The following is a 21,322-nucleotide window of genomic DNA, read 5'->3' on the forward strand; positions in this document are numbered from 1 at the left end:
AAGGTGCTGGTCAGCAGCTTGTAGATCTCGTCACATGCTGAACAGATGCATGTTGCAGTCTGAGGATTTTGTTTATAAACATTTCTTTTTGTATGTTTGGATAACTTTACTATTCCAGGAATGGTGAGATGGTCATTTGCATTTTTGTAATGAAGAATCTGAATATTACCAGAGTGTGAATAATTAGGTACCTTGTGGAAGTACCAAGCTGTTGAAGCAGGAAGGTGTGTTGGTGTAACATTAATCCTTAGGCAGTAATCATTCTAAGCAAATACCTTTAAGATAAAGTACTTCATTTGCAGAGAATAGCAGCAAGAGTGGTTCACAGCCCATGACAGCAAGCAAGGAGCTGAATGGATGCCAGGGGCATCTATGTCTTTCCATAGAGCAGGTGGTGAGACTATGTACTCAAAATGAGTAATTGAATTAAAGCCAGCTCAGGAATGTCATGCACAGCCAGTTGCTGCTCTGGAATTACAGTGATGTGCACAGCCAAGAGGCTGCAAGCAGCCTCCTCTCTGGCCCCTGTGTTAGCACTAGCCACGGTCCTGCCTTCCCTTCCTGCTTACCTTTGTATGTTATTTGTTTGGTCTCCCATCATCCAGAGGGTAGGAGGAGGTGGTCTGGCTCTATGGCTGTATGTTTCCTCGCGCAGCTCCCTGTAACCAATCTGGGGCTGACAAGGCTCATGTGAGTGGGTGCAGCTAATAGTGAAGCATTAGATGCAGTGTGTGTGAATGCATGTTTAGATGGTCAGCCAGCCCTTGCCCCATGGTTTGCAGAGCTTGTGCGGAGCCTACGTTATCTAAGTTATGCTGGAGTCAACTATCCAAGAGGAAGGAGAAGGATTTATAAACATATCTTGGTCTGACTGTTGCACTGTGCAGCTCGCTCTGCAAGTGGGAATGCCCAGCTTTGGTAGGTGATTAAACCCCATTAATAAATGTTTAGAAAGCTTTGTCTTAAAAAAAAAAATAGTTTAGCTTTAAAGAGAGAGGACAAGATCTGAGTGGCTTCTGCAAGGAACACAGAACACAGGCTGTTTCCAAGATGTAGGTGTCTACCAAGCTTAGCCCTTGGGAAAACCTCAGTCAAGTTTTGTGAAGATCTGATGCCAGTGATGCTAGAAAAGTTGATCTCACCAGACTCAGTTCCCATGTGTGGCAACTTGATTTCTTTGTCCTACTAATGCTTTGAGTCGGGAAAGGGACGAGGAGTTGCCAGAGGTGCTGAGTCCAGGTGGCTTCTGGCCACCACATCAGACTTATGAGGGTTAAAGACCTGATGTCTCAAAAACTCTCCCATGGGGCGTGTAAGGGGAGAGAAACCTCCCATCCAGGAGCTTGCTGCCCTGTGCCACCTTAGTAGCACTGCTTATTTGTTCTTTCAGGGAATGTATTATAAGTGAAGAACAGCAGAAAAAAGAAGGCTGACTGAGCAACATCTGTGGTAGCAGCGATGTTTGTATGGGTAGGTTTGGGGAGGGAAATTTGGGAACTAAGGAGACCAAAACACAGTTTTATAGCTTGTGGCTATACAGGGCTATAGGAAGATTTCCTGGTTGCAAGTCACTTCAGGAAATCTCTTTTCACTTGTTAATATAGGAACTGTATCAGGAGAGTCAGGGGACGAACAATAACAGACCAGACAATACAGTCACTGCTCTGATTTTAAGTAATGGCTTATAATCCCAAGGCTGATATTTATTCAAAAACCAAATCAGGCTGAAATGAGTGACTCACATTTTTATATGCTGCGTTGAGTTCACTAGCTGCAAATGAAAGAAACAAGGGATCTAAAAGACTATTCCATGTACTTTGCTGGACAGGAAGCAGCACTAAAACTGGCAGACAACAAGGCGGTTCTGATTGCACTTTTTGTCGTTCCAAGTGCCATCAGTGTACATCTCCACACACTCCTCTTCTCCTTTGCCAGAAGGCTCATGTGAATACCAGTTGGTATAGCTCAGTTCAGCACCACTCAAGAACTGGAATTTGCCTGGGATTAGAGCTTCCTTTATCCCCAGGTAGGCATACCTATTAAACTTCTTCACAAAGTGAAGAATGGCAGCATTCTCATCTGCGTTCCTTGGAGCTGCAATACACCCTCCAGCCTCCTGGCACATTTTCACTGTAGTATGAAAATCAGCTGTTTTCCCACTGGTAGCAAATATTTTTCCTCCAGATGTTGTTATCTTCTCTTGTAAGCGAAGGACTGCAAAATCAGGTGGAAGTCATTAATTTTTATGGATTATCTTGTAGTCAACTTGCTGCCAATTGCAATTCCCACTACTGTAATTCATGACTTCAGGTTAAATCCAGAAATAATTAAAGGAGATGAAAACAGAAAATTTAAGACTAAAAATAGAGAACAGAGACAACCACCAAAAGCTAAAATAAATCTGAAAAGATGAGGGGAGGGGAAAAAAAAGAGAAGTAAGAAGAAACATAATTATACATGGATTTACAAGGGTTGATAGTGATAGGACATGGGGGAACAGTTTTAAACTCAAACAGGAGAGGTTTAGGTTGGATCTTAGGAGGAAGTTTTTCATGCAGAGGGTGGTGAAGCACTGGAACAGGTTGCCCAAGGAGGCTGTGGATGCCCCATCCCTGGAGGTTTCCAAGGGTGGGAATTCAAACGGGAATGAAAAGAGGAATTTTCCATTATGATAAAGTACTCTATTAATCCCTTTGATTCTAGCTAAGTACTGTATAAACCCTATGAGATGGCCTGCAGAATATACGGATATTTGTCAATTCTTGAGTAGAAACTTACTTATATACAACCTCATTGTGAATACTTTGAGACCCTTTTAGTCTTCAGTTAGTTAAAGGCATAAGAAACATTCAGGGAGCACTCTTGCATAGGCAGGGTTCTGATAAGCTTGACTTGTTTGCACTCAGACTTCTCCCAGTTGTTTCAGAAACCAACATGCTCTTCTTCCTCCATTCTGTAAGTTATAACCCTTCTGTGTATCAGCAAGCAACGTAAAGGGAATGCGATGAAAAACGGAAAATCTGCCTTTTTCTTAGAAGATATTTTGCCATTCATCTTCTTTATGTTCCCTATTCCAGCTACAGTAAAAAGTAGATTTAGATAATTACCTCCTTCGAGTTTTAAGATCCGATCTTTTAATTGAAAGACATCTTCCATTTCATTACCAGCAACTGATGGGAAACCTATAAACAGAACCAGCTGTTAAGCAATTTGGGTAGTATTTTAAATCTTGGCTTTTAAGATAAAGCAGGGTTAATTGTGTGAAATTAATGTGAACTTTTAAAGCTTGTTTTACCTGTGTTAGATTACTGCTGTAAACTAGAGATCTTTTCACACATTGAGCTTTCTAAGGATAGGAAAGGGAACTGCTTTCCTGAGCAGTGATGGTTATGGAAAACTGAAATGAAAGAACTGGAATACTCTTTAATCTTCAAGTCTTGAGGTAGCCCAGACAAAAGACTGCCAATTGCACAGTAAGTTTACTTAATTTTAATTGCATGTTGGGACTGCTGACAGAATCCTTCAGGTTCTTTGAGCATTTCCCCACCTATCACCTGGCAATAAGTTTCTTGCACCTTGTGCAAGAAATTATGGAAAACGATACCCTTTCCTTTGTATCAGCTGAGCTGTTAAGTGGGAGATATTTAAATATCTTATTTTGTACAGGAAATTCATGAAGATCTGATTATTTTCTACCAAGCAGAACCCACATCTTATCCTAGAGCATAGCACTGGGTTTATGAAGCATAAAGGTGGAACACAACAGTACATGTAGATAAAAAATGGCACTGGTAACTGCAGGCACCTGGTAAATAAGCTTGAGATAACCTTCCTTCAGCTCTGAAACCGGGCACTGGAAAAACTGGTGCTGCTCTTCCTTGAGCATGGCAGGGGAGCAGAAGAAGTATCAGTCCCAAGATTTTGTGGAACAACTGTGGTGATTGCATTATTTAAAGCCAAGGATACAATAAGCAGTTTTATTCTCCAGTGAAGAGCCCTGTTTATAAAAAAAAAGGGAAGAAAAGAAGATGAAAAGAAAAAGAGAGGACATTCTGTATTTGTTATCTGGGTTTGAAGTTTCTTCTATCAGATGGCAATATGAACATCACTAACAGTTGCAAAGTTACATTACTGAGGAGCTTATGGACCAAAAAAAATCTCAAATTTCCCCATTCCCATCCCATTTTTAAACAGCAAATACCCTTGTATGCAAATTTTCTCATGGGAAAAGCTACAGTTCTACAGGGCTGATTTTACAGAGGAGCAATAGGTTAATCTGCTTCAATAAGAGAAAGCTAGGGTAAGGTGAACTGGGACATGTGGTCCTCGTAGATTTACTTCAGAGGGAAACAATTATTAACACCCATCTGTTAAAATATCTTTACCTCTGTTGGCACCTTCAGTCACAGTATGCTATAATTCTAATAAAAACGCTGATGCAGAAAAACTCTAAAATGGAAAAGTTTGTGAGCAGTTCAGACAGTTTAAATGGAAACCTCTTCAAAGATGTTCAGCTTACCTGGTAGCTCCAATATGAAATAGGGAAGGCTCATTAAAATGGTCTAATTTATAGGGCGAGTAACTTGAGATTCATCTTCTTATCTGTGGGAAATACCAAGAGCATGAAATATGATACGAATTTGCATATGAATGGAAATGTCATTAAATTGAATGATAGAATGTTTGTTTTCTTCAAGAGCTGAACACAAGGTGTGAGGAAAGTATTTGAGGGTACTTTTCTGGCTTGTAGAATCTTTTTCAAATATTTAAAATAATAATAATAATAATAAAAAAAAAACCAAACAATAAACAAAATGGAAAGAAAAAAGAAAACCCCAAACACTTGTAACAGAACAAAGCAGTTTCTCAATACTTATTTGAAATACCTGATGCATCCAGAGAATTGCTGTGTAAATGTAGAATTGTAAACATCAGTGAAGATAAGCTAAGATCCGGACTTAACCTGAAGCGTAATATGCACCAGAATCATCCTTGCAGTGCTATCGCTTTCATTATCACTGATAAGAACTCAGTCAGTGATAACTGAAGTACTGTAGCTTAACAGGATCTGAATAGATGGTAGCATAGCCTTGAAGTGAGAAAACTGTGGTATATCCGCAGCTTATGTAGAGGTAACAGAACAGGATATTCCAGGGGAAGGTTATGTATCATAAACAACAATTCTACTGTTGTAAGTAGTACAGTTTTATTCAACAGTATAGTGGCCTTTCAGTGAAGATAAAAGCAGCTCTCTATCAGTCATGTAACTACAGAGGCCTCAGAGCATGTGGTATCACTGAAATGGAAGATGTTGCCCTGTGTTTGTAAGTTATTCTCAGCTGAGTTTCTGTATTTAACGAGGGAAAGGGGTTAGGGCAGCATCCGAATGTCATAGGAGGGCTAGCAGTTGAGGGATGGAAAGCTACGTCCATACCAGTCTGAGATGCTGCTGTGTAGAAGCAAGTCTGAATCCCTTCCATAGGTGCTCTGTGCCCTGCACATTCACACTTACCTCAGCTGAGTTGGAGTCCTCTGTCAGTGGTGTCATGCCCTCAGAAACCAGATTAATTCCCCTACAGCACTGTTTACTGAGTGTTCCAAGAAAGGCACTAACCCTGTGAAAAATAAATAAGCTGTGCCAGTTGTGCATGCCCCATTAGAAGAGAGCCAGTTTAAATAAGCATGAGTAATCTTTGCTTAAATTTTCTCATCAGATTTTACAGTTCCTCTATTTTGAGTGTTTGACTTAGTCCTCTCAGCATTCTTTTACCTGAAGATTTCTGGTTGTTTCACGAAACAAACAGAAACTGAGGCATTTACCTGCCTAAACTTAACTTTAAACTTTAAACCTTTAACTTTAAACCTAAGCTTAAACAAAGGTCACCATCAGATACTGGGTGTTTGCATCCATGGTTAGATCACAGATGAGAGCAGCTTGAGAACTTCAACCACATGTGTGAGAGAAACCAGAGGTTAGTAAGGTGTAAAAAGGAAATGAGGCTTGGCCCCTTTTGGTGAGTTTCATATACTGACTGATGGCCTGGGAAAGCTGGGGGGAAACAGACGTTTCCTGGTACATTTCTGCCCAAGATCTGATGTGTATCTGACAAAAGGCAAACCTTTCTTTTCTAGCTTTTCATCAGCATACTGCTAAGGAGAAACAAGTTAATTTACAACATTTTTGAGCAGTATGTCCCAGTAGCTCATTGAGACTGAGGAATATGGACCTAACAGTTCTAGAACACTGTGGAGAATTTTCTTCTGTGTTTCTACATTTATCATACAGTGCTAGTGAAGCAAATCAAGAAGATTAAGAATTGGTTCAGTGTACTTACCTGCAGTGTGATTAGGTAAATATCAAACATACTGAGGACAGAAGTCTGTCAACGCAGCTTTCTTAACTGCTTTGAGGAATATAGACATTGGAGTTGAATTTCAGTTTATGAAAATGGGTGTGTTTCTTCCACCAGCTTGTTTGTTAGCCTTTTCTCTATACACTTAACCTCCCAAAAGCTTTATATATTTTTCCCTCATGGTGATTTTCATACCACACGTAACCCTAAAAATTCTCCCTCCTTATTGTCTTGGTTTGTATTTAAACACCCCAACCCCATTTACATTTTATGTTTACACAGCTTTTGTGCTGTTCTGTTGCTGCTTCCATCCTACCTCACTACCACCTCGTCCCTTGCTTTCTGTATTTCCTTTTCTCTGCTTAGCCCTCAACATCCTTCAACATCCTCAACAGCTCCCTTATACCTGGGAATATAGGGAAGATCAGAGAGCACATGGGACCTAGTCTCTCTCCTCTCAATTCTGATGTTTAGCAGCACTTGTCAGAGCATGGAGGCTGTTCTTGCTGATCTTTAAAACCAGGAAGCAAAGAATTCAGCAAAATGTAGACACCTGGGAGGGCGACCTTCAACCTATTGTTTTGTTGATTACATTAGCAGCATTAAGACTTAATCATTTCACCTTTACACACTATGATCGATGCTCAAAATTAAAAAAAAAAAAAAAAAAAAAAGAAAAAAAAAAAGCCACAAAAAATCAAAAAACCCAACCAAACTCAAAAACCCTAACACCCCAAAACTTTGTTTATGAATTAGATAAAACAGCTTTTTCTGTATATTCTTCATCTGTCCTCCACTGTCTGCATGTGAAAGCTCAACTGTTATATATAATTACAATCACTGAAACTTCCTCAAGTGCCTGGGTGCTCTTGCAGCACAGCCTCCTATCTCCTGAATCACAGGAGCAGAGGTGAGTGAAAGCTACATTCAGGTTTCAGCTGGCACATATGTAGCCTATCACCCTTGAGCCAACCACCACCAAACTCTGGTTTCCTAATGGGCACTTCAGCTCAAGTCCAATCCCCTTAACATTTTTAAAGGCACTACTCTAATTTCCAAGCATCCTGTATTGATCACGCTTAAGATCTAGGTCTGTTTGTATAATCGTAGGCTAATACAATTTTGAGTAGTAGACTTCAACATGACATTTACTTACAATCTGACTCTCATCAACACCCAGACAAGCACGTCTGTTTTACCATTACACAATATTCTCAAGAACATTGTTTCCCTCTAGCTCATGAGAGTTCTAGAGGGACTGTCACTCTTTCCACCTCATTTCAGTGTGGTTTCAAAATCAGCAAGCAAATATCTCCAGTAGTAAATATTTCTTCTCCCACTTACGGTTCTGCTAAAGAAAAGCTGCAAATAAACATGAAGTGTATGATTAACCTTAAGCTTACCTTACACTTGCAGCACTGGCAGGACCTTGTGGCATCAGGGCACTGGTGTTTTTTCACCTCCTGGAAAAGAACAGAGCAATATTGTAATTAAACTTCCTGAAGTCTGGCTTCAGTATTGAAAATAAAACCTATAAAGGAGACATTGGTCACAATTTTGACAATATAAGGTAGCCATAACACCCTAGGTCATGTCCTGTCACTTAGTCTGTGCACACAAGGTTGAACTGGAGCTCAGTTTTCTGATGAACCATGGGACTTTGTTTTAAATCATCCCCCCCGCCCCTCCCTTGCCCATCCACCTTTTTTCCCCTCCACAAAAATCAGGAATACACTGAAAGATACTTATTTGATGTAATCTAAAGTCAGTTTCTTTACAGGTGGGAGGGATTTGTGCAGAGGGAAGGAGGAAGGAATGATTTTTGAGTTTTTCTAAGAGAAAACATCCAATTAAACTACACAGTTATAAAAGAGGATATCAGTCTAGGCTGGAAATTACCAGGTAGCATGTTATGTAAGATTTTACACATTAAAGATTTTAATACGGACCTTATATAGTCATCATGTATACATTGGTATGATGGGAACAAATAATCTATTAAAGAACAGAATACTCTGAATTTAGCAAGACATCTATGCAGTGAACATGCAAATTAGTTTCAGATAATAAATCAGGATTGTATGATCTGTCCTCTTCCCATATTAAATTTTTGCCAAACTTTTTATTGGCAATATAGGTCTCCAAGAACACTATTTTGTAAAGCATGTTCACATTTTGAATTCTATCCAGCATGCTGCTGAGTGCTCTCATCCTGTGTGAGGTCCTGGTGAAAATTACCTCCTCCTCTTCCATGTTGTACAATCATAGAATATCTCAAGTCAGAAGGGACCCATAAAGAAATCATGGAGTCCAATGCTATTCCCACATGGGACCATCCAAAAATCAGGCTATGTCTGAGAGTGTTACCTGGGCATTTCCTGAACACCAGCAGCTCCCAGTCGTGACTACTGCCCTGGGGAGCCTGTCCCATGCCCACTACTCTCTTAGTGCTCAGCCTGTCTTTTCTGAAGAGCCTGTATCTGTCCAACACGGCATGCCAGCCACAAGACCCTTCCCACCAGATTAAGCTTGTGCTGATGTCTGAACATCCTAAGGCTTTCCTACCCAACAGAGCTCCAAATGACCACACTGGACAGACCCCATCCCTTTCACAGAAAGGATAGGGCAGGGGAAACACTGCCCAGAGTCAGGTCCAGGTTCATATAGATTCCCTTCACTGAGTCAGTTGTGGGAAAGAAGGAAAAGATGAATTAAAAGGTATTAGCATGTGATTTAATTCCAGTACTATCTTCTCTCTCTCAGGCTGTGGGAAAATGAGCCCAGGATGAACCCAGGAATTCCCTAATGCAGGGTAAGCGTATGAGGATTTTCTACTTCTAGTCCTTTTCTGGGATCCCACTGCCCAAGCCAGCTACTGAAACTGAGAGGCACAAAAATCACTCTTGAGGTTTGAAACGTGGTCTTTGTGGTTTCTAGGCATGACACGAGTAGAGATGTAGTTTGTGTATGAATTGATTGAACTTCTACCTGCTCTCCTCGAGTAGTATATGCTTGATGTGTCAGTTGTGTGGGAGATGACAAGTGGCCTTTTAACACAACAGTGGTCATAATTTTATGAGAGAATGTGATGTTTTAGGAATAAGATTCAATTTTAGTGTCTTATGTAACTTTTCATATGTTTATGTAAATCAAAGGCACTGTTTATCAGTTTTTTACAGAGAATGGTTTCTGATTTAACTAAGAAAATTAATTGCAAACAGTACTGTTAGTACTTTTTAAAAGATGGTTAAATATGGATGCTAAGTGTATTCATGCATGCTTTGCTATCACATGTATCATTCAAGGCTTTCTAGGAGAGCCTTACAGTTCTACAAGACACTCAAGTCCAAAGACCGTCACTGGTCCAATAAAATCTATTCATGACCTGGAGGGCAAAAGCTATTTATTAAATGTGCAGAAATGTTTTCACAGTGTTTTCAACTGAAGATAATTTTATCTTCAGTTTTTTTCCAATACCCAAACCCTATCTTGGGAATTTTCCTCTAATTTTCACGTAGACATAGTGCAGAGAGGCAGTCTGTTGTGACCAATGAATTCTGAGCTCCCAGCCCTCCGAAAAAGAGACAAGTACATCAGATTAAGCACATTTTAATTAAGTAAGTTAATCACCTTCTACATTTGGCAGCTTCTTATGCATAAAAATATATAGTAATATGATTCATTTTAGATTTTCTGACATTGAATAATTGCAGAAATTGTATCAGTCTGAATGAAACATAGGGTATTTCATGGTCTCCACGTTCTCAGGTGCCTGAAAGGTCATTCTCTAGTATTCACAGATTGTGAGGCGGTACAGGCTGCATTTTCTGTCTTTCCAGTTTCCGTCAGTGTACATCTCTACACATTTTTCTGTCCCTTTGCCATTAGGCTCATTCTGTTGCCAGCTGGTATAATTTAGAGGTTGGCCATTCATGTACTTAAACTGACCTGCAGTGTCACTCTCTTTAATACCCAAGTAAGAGTATCGGTTATACTGTTTCACAATACTCATAATAGCTTTATTCTCCTCCTCATTCATGGGAGTTGCAAGAGTTCCTCCAGTCTCTTCACAGGACTCTAGGGCAGATGAAAAATTGACTTCCTTTCCATTGCTGGCAAATATTTTCTCTCCTACTTTTGTTATTTTTCCATCCAAAGCAAGCGCTGTAACATAAAAAGAGTTTGCTCGCTTTCTTATTTCTTGTGGCATACTGATGAGAAACCAGAGAAATAAAGGGGCGTAGAGAAAATGTAAAGTGGTAAGAGGAGCAGAGGAGGGGCAGGTAAAGGCAGAAATGGAAGCGAAGAGCAGGATAAAGAGGAATAATGATCTTCAAAACTCTACCTGTTCACAGGTAAGCACATTGTTGTGCTGCTTGTGACCATCTGTCCTGATTGCCTTCAGTGCAAGGATACCAGGTACAGTATCAGCTCTAAAACAGTCATGTGTACTCCTTACAGAGGATCAATTTTGTTTCAAATCAAAAACATGAAGAAATAATGTTTTTTGTGTACTCAGCACACAAAACTCTTCAGCCACCTTCAATGATTTCATTGCTGGTAGATAGAAATGAAAGCAGTGGAGGACAAGGCCGAAGAGTTTCCATGAATCTGTGTGGAAACTGCAATGCCATTCAGATTTTATTTATTTATTTATTTGTTTTGAAATATCAATAAAATTTGAATAAATGTATTCAGTGCTCCTGTTAGAAGCTTGTATTTTTCTCTCCCACTAAGAAAGTACCTTTCTTTACTGTTCCTTTTCTCACGTGCCTAAGTGCATCTTGCCTTGCAATTGAAAAATGCATGATATTGTAAAGTGCAAAGCAGCACTCTAAGTTGTCTTACAAACGAGCTTTGTGCTGCATACTGGACATCAAATTGAACTGGGCATTATTTATTACAGCATCTAAGTAAATTCAATTAATTCTTAACAGTTTTAACAGATAACCAACTGCATAATTTTAAAGATGGTGTGGACAGACTACACCTTATTCTATACTGTCAGTACTGGGAATAAAAAGCCCATTTGATCCTTGAAAGTTCTGGTCTACTTGACCTAAGGCCAAAACTGAGTAGCACTACAGGAAATGAGTACAAGCTCTACAACATTCCTAGGACACCTCAGTGACGTTTCACAGCAAGTTCTAGTTTTGGAATGTAGTTCCATGTTTTCAAGAGTGATTTCTTTTCCACAGGTCTTGATTCTGTAATTAATTTTGCACATTGCACTTGAAATGATTGAGAGCTAAAACATTAAAAACGAAAAGGCTACCTCCTTCAAGTTGGAGAAGTCGTTGCCTTAGATTCAGTAAAACATTGTGGAGTTCATATTCAAAAGAAGTAGGTAGACCTAAACAGGTGAAAATAGAAGTTACACAATCAGGAAAAGCTAGGTTCTGCTTATAGAGATATCATGTACCATTGTATCTCAGTGGAGAAAACTGACTATTTTTCAAAACTAACCAGTGTATAATGTATTTTAACTACACCCAAGGTAATATATATATATATATATATATATGCATACATATATATAAAATATTTTGTCACTTTCTGACTAATCTGTACCAAAATAAACAAGGAAAACCCCACAGCCCTTGGAAAAACTCAGAAATTCATTTACACGTAGAAAAAGCCTATTAAAAACTACAAAAGAAATACAATATTTTTTATAGCTTGGAGTTTATGTCATGTCCATAAGAGTGTAAAGGTCCTAAGATAAAATATTTTGCCATGGTTTTGCAAAGAGAATTTGCTTAATTCTCATAATTGTTACTGAACTCACACAAGGGATATTTTGGAGAGGGTCTGTTCTCTGTGACATCAAGCAAAATTTAAATTACAATTTTATTATTATGGTGCTGAATGGATGCTTTGGGTTTTTACTCTTTATTTTAAGGGAAACTGTAAACACTGATACAGGAGGGTTTCCATGTAGATGGTGTGAAATGCACTGGATGCTTAAAACTGTGTCTGACTGTAAAGGTAGATATTTATTTCAAGCCTGTTTCCACTAGTAACAATGATATTAAACATACTAAAAAATTACTGGGGTGCTTTTGTGATCATGTTATCGTTACTGAAAAATAAGATGTGTGAATTAAAAAAAAAAAAAGGAGTCACTCTTCTGACAAAACGTTATATAGAGATCAGCCTCTTTCACCTAGTGTTACAAACCTGCTGTTGACCTCTTTTACTCCTTTCTCACCTTGCTGATTTTGTAACCACTGATATTCAGGAAGTTTCTCTTTTCTGTAAGGCCACAATAGGCCTCCAAGGTATCTATTGAGACCTGGAAAAGAGGAACATAATTTTATTTCTAAGGGGGTGAACATCTGGGAATGTTCAGCAAACAACAGAACTTAAATCTAACAAACTGCAGTTTGAGGTTATTCATAACTTCTTTATTGCTTGCAGTCTAGTAATGGACCCAAAATACAATTACACAATGCAAATTATATTGAAGTTCATCTACAGTAGTCTTATTTTGGCTGAATGAAAAGAGAACAAGTGATTATTTTCCTACTGAAGAGTAATGATCAGTATGTGCATATGAAGAGCATTACTGTTCTTACCTCCCACACCAGGCAGCCCACTAACTCCAGGGATACTGGGTAGCTCAGGAGCTCCTGCACAGTTTTGTGCGTGGCAAGGCATTAGCAAAGCAACTGCTGTTGCAATCGTGCAGAATGAGTAAGACAACATGGTTGCTGAGGGAAGCTGTAAGAAAACACACTTATTTGTTAGACAGTGATTCTGCAAAAGGTGTAGAACTGACAAAGTTTAACCCACCACTTGTTTATAAGACCTATAATCACTCAACTGAACACAGACATATATGTCGCCAACCTGAAAAGCACAATTCTGCTACAGAGGTCATTGTGAAGGTTTGGAGCTACTTTGCAATCTCTTTAGGCATGATATGACTTAGGCACATTTATTTGAAATAGGTGGAGTGATAGAACAAAATTCTACAAGCTTGAAAACACCAGAGTTCGTGGTCCAAATAAGCATGTTTGCTGGTTGGCAATAGGCCCACTCATTTTATTTCATCCTAAGTAAGTTATAATCTAACACTAAGTAAGGTTCTAATCTTTGTGCTGAGATATCATGAGTACAAAGTGCTCTCAAACCACCGATCACTGTAGTTCTGTCCAATGCTGTGTGGTTATAAAACTTGAACTGGTGAAAAATATGATGCTATGTCACAGAGATACTCAGTTATTGACATTACTCAGCTGAAAATGAGAGAAAAAGACAGGTTCAAGACGCCAGAATGAGTATACGGTTTGAATGAGACAACCTGGGTGGGCTGACTCTTATACAGAGCTTGACCATAGGCTTTTCAATCAGATGATCATGTACTACTTTTTATTACTAACAAATGGGCATTCATCTGTTAGCACAAGGAATTTGTTTCAAAGCATAAATGAAAAGCAGAATTAGAATGTCAGTTTATTATTAGTGCCATTTATTGAATGGATTTGCACAACTGGATTGAGCTTTAAAAATACGAAGAATGGTTTCATCTGCCAGGCTGACTGTATTGTAAAAGGCTTTTTATGTTGTTCTACATATACATCAGTACTGATGATTTTTAAGAGCAAAGTTTACTTGTTTGTCTACAGAAATGCCTCATCAAGCTGAGTCTAGTGAGATGTACTTTTGAACATAAGAACGTTCATTTATGCTGTAAGTTTTAATATGGATACACTGAGCAGCTTAAGTAAGAAGCTCCTTGCAGCCGAGATTATTTTAACACATACATTTCTAATCAACCTGAGAACTTGCATACTGTATCATAGCACTGTCACATTTCATGCATTGAATCTGAGCTGTTTCAGTTTGTTCACCATTACCTGTGTTGAAGGCTAGCAGATCACTCTGATCTGACTGCAGAGAGTAGATTATAAAAGGCTGTAACAGAAACTACCTTAGGTAGCTGAGCATGCTCAAGTCACCAAGATAAGAGAATGCTATTACAACAGGTACTTTTCCTCTGATGCTGATCTTTCAGGGAAATGCATTTAAATGAACTACTGGACCCAGCTCATAATTGGATCATGATGCACAGCCAGAGTTCTGATCAGTTATATAACAAAATGGGAAGACAGCTTTTCAGTTTTAATCTACTTTTAATGACCATCATCAGTCACCACTATCTGGTATCCTTCAGGCATCTCCTCATCCAGTAAAATTACTAATATAAGTGGAAAAACAAACAAAGAAACAAACAAAACAACCCTAAAAACCTCCATATCCCAAATGAAATGGAACAGGTTTCCCTACTAGCTGAAGTTCCTTTTGATTTATTAAAAGTCAAATTAAACTCACCTTTCTGCTTCAAAGTGAAAATGAGCAGTTCTTACAAGGCCCCTTTATATACTGTGGCTCTTATTCAATGACACTGGGCTGAAGCAGAGATTGGATAATCAGGGCACAAATCAGGCCTTCTTAGTTTTGCTTACACACTTGTTATGCAAATGCTGAGAGAATTTTTTACTGCTGATAAACTCATATTCCTATTACAAAAGAAAAAGTTCAAGTTTCATTTTTTAACAGGGAAAAACAACTGAACAGGTAACTCCAGAATTGTGCATTAGTATAAAGGTACAAAATTGCAATAGAATTCCAATGAATGTAACATCTTTTTTCTTCCTTTTATGAAAACCAAAAGGAGATGTGGCCACCAATGTTCATAACAAGCTGAGGAGATACCAGTCTCCGTTTCAGTCTCCCCAACAAAGGTTAGCTCTCATAAGCTGTTATAAAAGATCTGTCATCAAAATTCTTCCCTCTACTTGATATGCAGAAAGTGTTTGAATGCAGGTTAATCATTTTTAAAAACATCTTGCGCCATCCGTTGATACTATAATAGATGAAATGAACATGCATTAAGTATATATGTTAGGTATTAGCAGGTAAAATGCCTTGCATGTTACTGCTGCTGTGCTTTGGGAATGGCACAGGTAGCAGGAAATACGACACAATGAAGACATTAATCTTTCTGTTTCCATGTGGCTTCCAAAGTACTTACAGCTCTGAAAAACTTCTGCAGGTGCAAGATAAGGATAAACTCAATCCAGATTTTGGTAAGGAATATTTTGAATGGTCAGAGGTCCACATTCTTGGTAATCTAACTTACCAGAACATGATCTCACAGGTCAAGTTCCTTGGCAATTCTATAGCAGTTGCAATGGTTAACACTGCTCTGGGGTACCACTGCCCACATATGTGCCTGTGCAACCTTAATCAATTAGCAACTTTATAAAGCTTGGCAAATTACTGCTGCTTCTTGCACCGAACACAATCTGCAGTTCACAAGATTAAACACAGTACTGAAAATATTAAGCAGGGAATTCAGTCAAACCTCAATAGCCACATGCTGCCTTTTTTCAGGCAAGTGTGGCAAGAGTAAAACGTGGCAAGGTTTTATACATCTTAAGCCATTATCAGCCAAGTTATCATCTTGTACCAAAAGTTTAACATCAATACACACTTCAGAAAAATTCTTTTACCATGAGCCAGATTACACTTGCACAATAGAAGCGGGTAAGACGTTAAATCATCACCCACCATTAGATTTACTTTCCTCTGTGAAGTAGCAAGGAATCAGGGAAAACAAATATACTGAAGAGTAAGGAAGAAAGAAAGCAAATACTTTGTTTTTTTTGCAGCCCGGCATCCTTGTTGAATAGCTAAAAGGATCAGAATTCTGAAATCTATAGGTAAGCCTATGCGGCAACGGCCAAAGCTCTTTAACAGAGTAACATCCTCAAAACCCAGCCTGGGTACTCCAGAGATTTCAGCAGGACTCTGATACTGCATCCTTTTCTGTGCCTTAAGTAGAACAGTAAGATTTCTTCTGAGGTCCTCTGACACATGAATTATTGCTGGTATGGCATTACGTGGATAATGCCCGCATAATGGAAATTGAAGCCAAGCCCCACAACAGTCTATTCAACTGTTAGCAATGGAGAATTTTGAGAAAAGGTGGAATCTGGTTTTGAAACATGCCGTTTATCCAGAAAGACTGCTTCTTTATCAAGCAGCTGGGCTTGTATCCCTCAAATAAGCAGTCTGACAACTTCCAAGGTCATTTCAAAACTGGAACAAATTTCTTCTGTATAACCCTCACACATCTACTCAGAAAATTAGGTGAACTCTCCATTTTGCTCAGCTCACTGTTTGGAAGTGAACTGGTTACTAACAACTTTATTATAGTCCAATCTACATGAAGATATACAGCACACTGTCATATAAAATGCAGTGCTGTATAGACACAGCAGTTTATTTTAGTAACTTGTGGAACATTTATCTTAAATATGTCACTATGCTGCAAGTTCCTGGAATCAGCTGCCTTACCTTGTTGTCCTTGGCACAGTGTCTGCATGGCAAGTAGTTATGGTCAGCTCTCCATTTTTGCCTTCATCCATGAAATATCCATGCTCCATGTTTGGCTAGAATTTTCACTGCTACTTATGTGCTCTACTGATCTTAAAATAGTTCAGACTTAGGTGCCCACTGTCAGTTTCTAAGAAGCCTCGTTAACATTAGCATAAGTCCCTGTCAAAAATGCTGGGATCGAAAGCTGTGCCACTTATTAAGTATGGAATCAATCCCATAAGCAAGCACTCCCCTCTCTCCACCTGAAGCTTAATTTTAAGATGAGCCTGTACAATAAATAGGGAAAGGTCAGAAGTTCTCCTGCCTTTGGAAAATAAGAAACATTGATAAAATAATTCTTATACAAGTTTATAGTGCATTGGTTATAGGAATAGGATGAAAAAGTAGAGATCAGGATACCTTACTACATCTTTTATAAAGAAAGAATACAGGTTCTACAGTTGGTAGGCCTTAAAACTTGTGTTATTGTTGGGCAAGACAGACTTGGACCACTCTAACTCACAGATCAGCATCTTACAGAAGAATGTAATTGTTGATGAGGCATGTAAGAACAAACATACTAATAGTGACATTCTGTCAGCTTAGCGATACATTGTCATCTGGGGGGATGAATCTCAGGGCAGAGATTTCTATGTCAAAGAGTGAAGTGGGTGGATGAAGGAGGAGGAAGAACTGCTGAATACAGATGGAAAGGCTCACATAGACAAGATAGCAGCCACAAGGAATGGAAGTTGTGGGGAGGAACCCTCTCCATCAGAACTTAGTGAGTAGATCTTGCCTAACGGTGTGCTCGCAAAACAAAAAAGAAAGACTTCAAGTAATTTGATAAAGAAATTACATCATCCCTTTCAATCTATTTTCTATTCTAGACAAAGCAAATTCAAACTATTATGAAGGACTGATGAGGTTTTCCACAGATTTTGTGGGAGAAAAAAAGCAGGCATGCTTATTTCCAATCAAAGGCTTAAAACTATGCTAGGAAGAAGAAGCACTTGACCTTTCTTTAGAGATTACATCTGGTTCCTTCTTTCTCATTCAACTAAAGACATCAATTTAAACTACAGATTCATAGTTGGCATCCCACTTCACAACCTAACAATGATTTCCATTAAGTGTTAACTGTTTTGTTCCTCTAGCTGTGGAAAAAGGTAGTTTAGAGAGATGCAGTCCCCAAGGTCACTGAAGGAGCTAGTTTTTTGTCTTTCCCTCCCCCTCCCCCCCCCCCCCCCCCATCTAAAGATCTATTTTCTATCCTGTAGGCCACATTACTGGCTCTGGAAGTCATGCCACAGAAACTACAGCAGGTACACAAAGAGCACAGTAAAACTGTTTGAGAGAGCAAATTCTCAGCTACAAAACATTTCTCAATACACTCTCTGCCACTAGCAATGCATTTTCACAAGGGATAAACAAGGGACTGCATGCCACATTCGTGAATAACCTAACCAGTGGAGGTGACCCACAGTTGTTGCTGCTAAAACACACCACTCACACCCTCGCTGTGCTCACATTCACTGCTTGGCCACTGTAAGCATTCAGCAAGCATCAACAAATGGCAATTAGTGCCATTTTTTTCCACATGGAGGAATTCAATGATACATCTTTTCTGCATACACTTCCATGACAGATGCCATTCTGTCAGACTGCCCCTCTGCTGCCATCTGTCACATGTCCACAAAGTGCAATGAGATACCGGTGGGAAGACTCAGCCTGTACTGCCATACCACCAACTGTGATCCACGTGATGCCATGGACCAACATAATGAAACGGGAGGCATTACTTTTGGAGCTCCCTCATTATTTGTTCTTCTATTTTCCTTGCTAGGCTTGTGGCCCCAACCTTGGGAATGCTGCACAGAAACATGGAAGATTATTCCTTGTTCAACAACACAGTGGAAACACCCATGACAGTGTCAGTTGTTTGCTGTTATGATGGAGTAAACATCAGCTTTTCACTGAAAATAATACAAAGAGTAATCATGGGGATGTTCTGCTACATTGTGTTCCCATGGAAATGAACTAGACCTTGTCCCTCCTTTGCAAAGAAGTAATAGGAAGCAATTTATGCCTGAACAGCCCCTGGCCAAGACTGCCTTGGAAGCATAAGCTGATAATTCATATCTTTCTCTTATAGCAACCACCTGGCTCTTGTTGTCAATTTAAAATAAGATGATAATCTAGTCTGCAGATAACAACAACAACAACAACAAAAAACAACAAAAAAAACCCAACCAAACACCCAATAACCTTTTAAAGCTGTTATTGCATTTATTATTGCTGGGAAATGGCCCTTCTAATACCTCACTGCTAAGTTTTACAAGCATATATATCCAAAAGCAGCGCGAACACTGCAATTGAAAGTCCAAGTCCCTGGGAGAAACACATTACTGTATGCACAAGGCAGAAAATAAAGAGTTATGAAAGAAAATAAACTCACCAAGCTGCTTCTCAAGTCTGATGCTCACAGTAAAATGAAGCTTTGCACCTTACTCAGTGGATCCCAACTGTTAGGTAATGAATTCCCAGGAAATCCCATTTTTCATTGTTGTTCCTCCAATATGAGCTGGAAAGGAAGACAAAATAGGCACCATAGGTTTTCATTTTTGCATAGAACTATTCAAGAGGTTGAACACAAAGCTATGTTGTAGCTAATTGTGTGGTTTGAAGCATATAGCAGTTAATACATTTAACCCATGTTTCTTTAACTGCACATTTTAGATTCTGATTAGTGCAGAAGCAGAGAGGAACACTGAGTTTCTGTTTCTGATCATGGATAGATATTAAGGCACTTCATTATTTCAGTTTCCATGATGTGCAGAGCACCTGGCCAGGCTTGTGATACACAGCGCGAGCCCAGCCAGATCCTGCATGGTGGCCTTGTGCTTCCCCTTTTGAAGCCCATATCACTCTTACCAGGGCCAGGAGGGGTATAACACAAGCAGCAAGTGATGCCTCAAGGCTCCATCACTCCCTGCCTTACACAGTACAGGCACAATGCCCTGTTCATAGTAGCTTCCACTAATGAATCCCTGGTGGAAGGCATTGCCATCAGGACAGCCAGAGCTCCGTGATGCCAAAGAAACACCACAAACTTCAGTGCCCAAGGGCGCACATTAATTTCCCTGTTTTGAGGGCACCTAAACTGACTTGAAACCACATAAAGAAGAGTTATAGCAGAGAGTTCAGTGAGACTTGGCATGACAAAACTACTCATTTACTAACAGATAAGTAAGAGGATGCAGTTGGCTAAGTAAATAGGTTTAAAAAGAGCTCATTCTCTCAAGTATAGGAGAACTTATTTCCACCTGTAGGCATTTTTGTTTGCAAGGCCTTTTACTTTGCTTCAGTGTTTATTTCGAGAGGCTCCCTTAGATGTTCAATGTCTAGACATAGGAATATGGCAAAATTAGAGCACAGAATTCTGCATGTTCAAAATAGAAGCTTAAAAGCTCTGCCTCGTGCCCTAATAGAAAGTATTACCTCCCCTCCCACGCATTTGCTGCCCTCAGATCATCATTGCTAAAGCCACACTCCTGTTATATCATTATGATTGTTATTCAGCTATTACTATGGCCTGGACTACACCAAGATCTTTTGTTCTGATTATAAAATGCTAACACTGACATGATATTTTAAACAGCACAACACCCAATATATATATTTTTCTTGTTTACTCCTCTATTGGAGTATAACAGCCACTGGGAACAGAGCAAAACAGTGCCAATGCCTTGAATTCTTAGTTTTCAAACGCAGAAAAGTATTTTTGTACTGGACAGAATGATTCAGTCACACAGAACAATGTAAGAATATGTGAATTACTGTTAGTCTAAATGTAACACCTGTACATAAACTAAAGTTTCAGTGACCTTCACTGGGAATTGGATACTTCACTGTCTTTCAGAAACTTCCTTAGACATGTAATGAGCTGAGGAGAAAGACTACAAGGAAAGGGAAAATTCAATGGACAAAGCCCTGAGAAATCAGTGGGAGGAAATTATTTTCTCTAATCAGATACTGAGAGAGGAAAAGGTGGGCATTCAAATCACTGATGAGGATAACAGACACTGCTAGTGCTTCCCTTGTGCTGAGGCACAAACCATTGCAACCTATAGTGCAAAGCTACATAAAGAAACACATTCCCATCTGTTTTCTTTCAACTCTGTAGTATATTTTCTTTCTTAGCAAGCTAATTAAAGTCCCCTGGAGTTCCTTTAAGTAAGTAGATAGAAAGAAAGAAAAGATGAAAACCCAGAGACACAGAAAGAAAACAAAAGGGAACGAACAGTTCTATAGCTTCAGATTCTCTCTAGAGAGAGATGGAAGATGTTGAATATTCCTTGAGGCCAGTACAACTCAAACTAAAGCAGCTCAGTATGTTCTTAAAGCACAGTGGACTTAGCTTGCATGACAAATCAGAGGGAATGTTTAATAACCCTGAAAAATGTAATAACAACGAATGTCAACTACTTAACTAATAAAATATTTTTATTCCTCAAGGGTCACTCCTTACAGCCTGTATAGCAGCTTTATATGAAATCTTGAATAATAAATAATGTTTT

General features: G+C 39.1%; 2 protein-coding genes across 3 annotated transcripts; both read right to left on the bottom strand.

Annotated features, from left to right (window-relative positions):
* Positions 1-1,663: 1,663 nt before the first annotated feature.
* LOC107315599 (pulmonary surfactant-associated protein A-like) lies at positions 1,664-4,602 on the bottom strand. Its single transcript, XM_015866113.2, has 4 exons — positions 4,520-4,602; positions 3,806-3,997; positions 3,108-3,182; positions 1,664-2,214 (listed from the first exon to the last, which is right to left on the bottom strand). Exons 2-4 carry the CDS (start codon positions 3,945-3,947, stop codon positions 1,838-1,840), a joined length of 594 nt encoding a protein of 197 aa, XP_015721599.1. The 5' UTR covers positions 3,948-3,997; positions 4,520-4,602; the 3' UTR covers positions 1,664-1,837.
* Positions 4,603-9,946: 5,344 nt separating this feature from the next.
* LOC107315597 (pulmonary surfactant-associated protein A-like) lies at positions 9,947-19,318 on the bottom strand. 2 transcript variants are annotated; one of them, XM_015866110.2, is made up of 5 exons: positions 19,201-19,318; positions 12,932-13,076; positions 12,565-12,648; positions 11,629-11,706; positions 9,947-10,517 (listed from the first exon to the last, which is right to left on the bottom strand). In XM_015866110.2, the coding sequence occupies exons 2-5, from the start codon at positions 13,059-13,061 to the stop codon at positions 10,141-10,143; spliced, it is 669 nt and encodes a 222-aa protein (XP_015721596.1). In that variant the 5' UTR covers positions 13,062-13,076; positions 19,201-19,318; the 3' UTR covers positions 9,947-10,140. The 2 variants fall into 2 exon arrangements, with proteins under 2 accessions (XP_015721596.1, XP_015721595.1); XM_015866109.1 differs by lacking the exon at positions 19,201-19,318 and adding an exon at positions 14,691-14,730.
* Between the last annotated feature and the right edge of the window lie 2,004 nt (positions 19,319-21,322).

This window comes from Coturnix japonica, chromosome 6 (genome assembly GCF_001577835.2).
Source record: "Coturnix japonica isolate 7356 chromosome 6, Coturnix japonica 2.1, whole genome shotgun sequence".
In the NCBI taxonomy this organism is placed as follows: Eukaryota; Metazoa; Chordata; class Aves; order Galliformes; family Phasianidae; genus Coturnix; species Coturnix japonica.

Coding starts and splice junctions, on each gene's coding strand:
- LOC107315599 (XM_015866113.2), bottom strand. CDS start 3,947: ATGCAATCACCACAGTTGTTCCACAAAATCTTGGGACTGATACTTCTT. Junction 3,183..3,805: donor ATCTCAAGCTTATTTACCAG/GTGCCTGCAGTT, acceptor TTCTGTTTATAG/GTTTCCCATCAGTTGCTGGT. Junction 2,215..3,107: donor GATCTTAAAACTCGAAGGAG/GTAATTATCTAA, acceptor CTGATTTTGCAG/TCCTTCGCTTACAAGAGAAG.
- LOC107315597 (XM_015866110.2), bottom strand. CDS start 13,061: ATGTTGTCTTACTCATTCTGCACGATTGCAACAGCAGTTGCTTTGCTA. Junction 12,649..12,931: donor TGGGCTGCCTGGTGTGGGAG/GTAAGAACAGTA, acceptor CCTCTTTTCCAG/GTCTCAATAGATACCTTGGA. Junction 11,707..12,564: donor GTGGTTACAAAATCAGCAAG/GTGAGAAAGGAG, acceptor TCACCTGTTTAG/GTCTACCTACTTCTTTTGAA.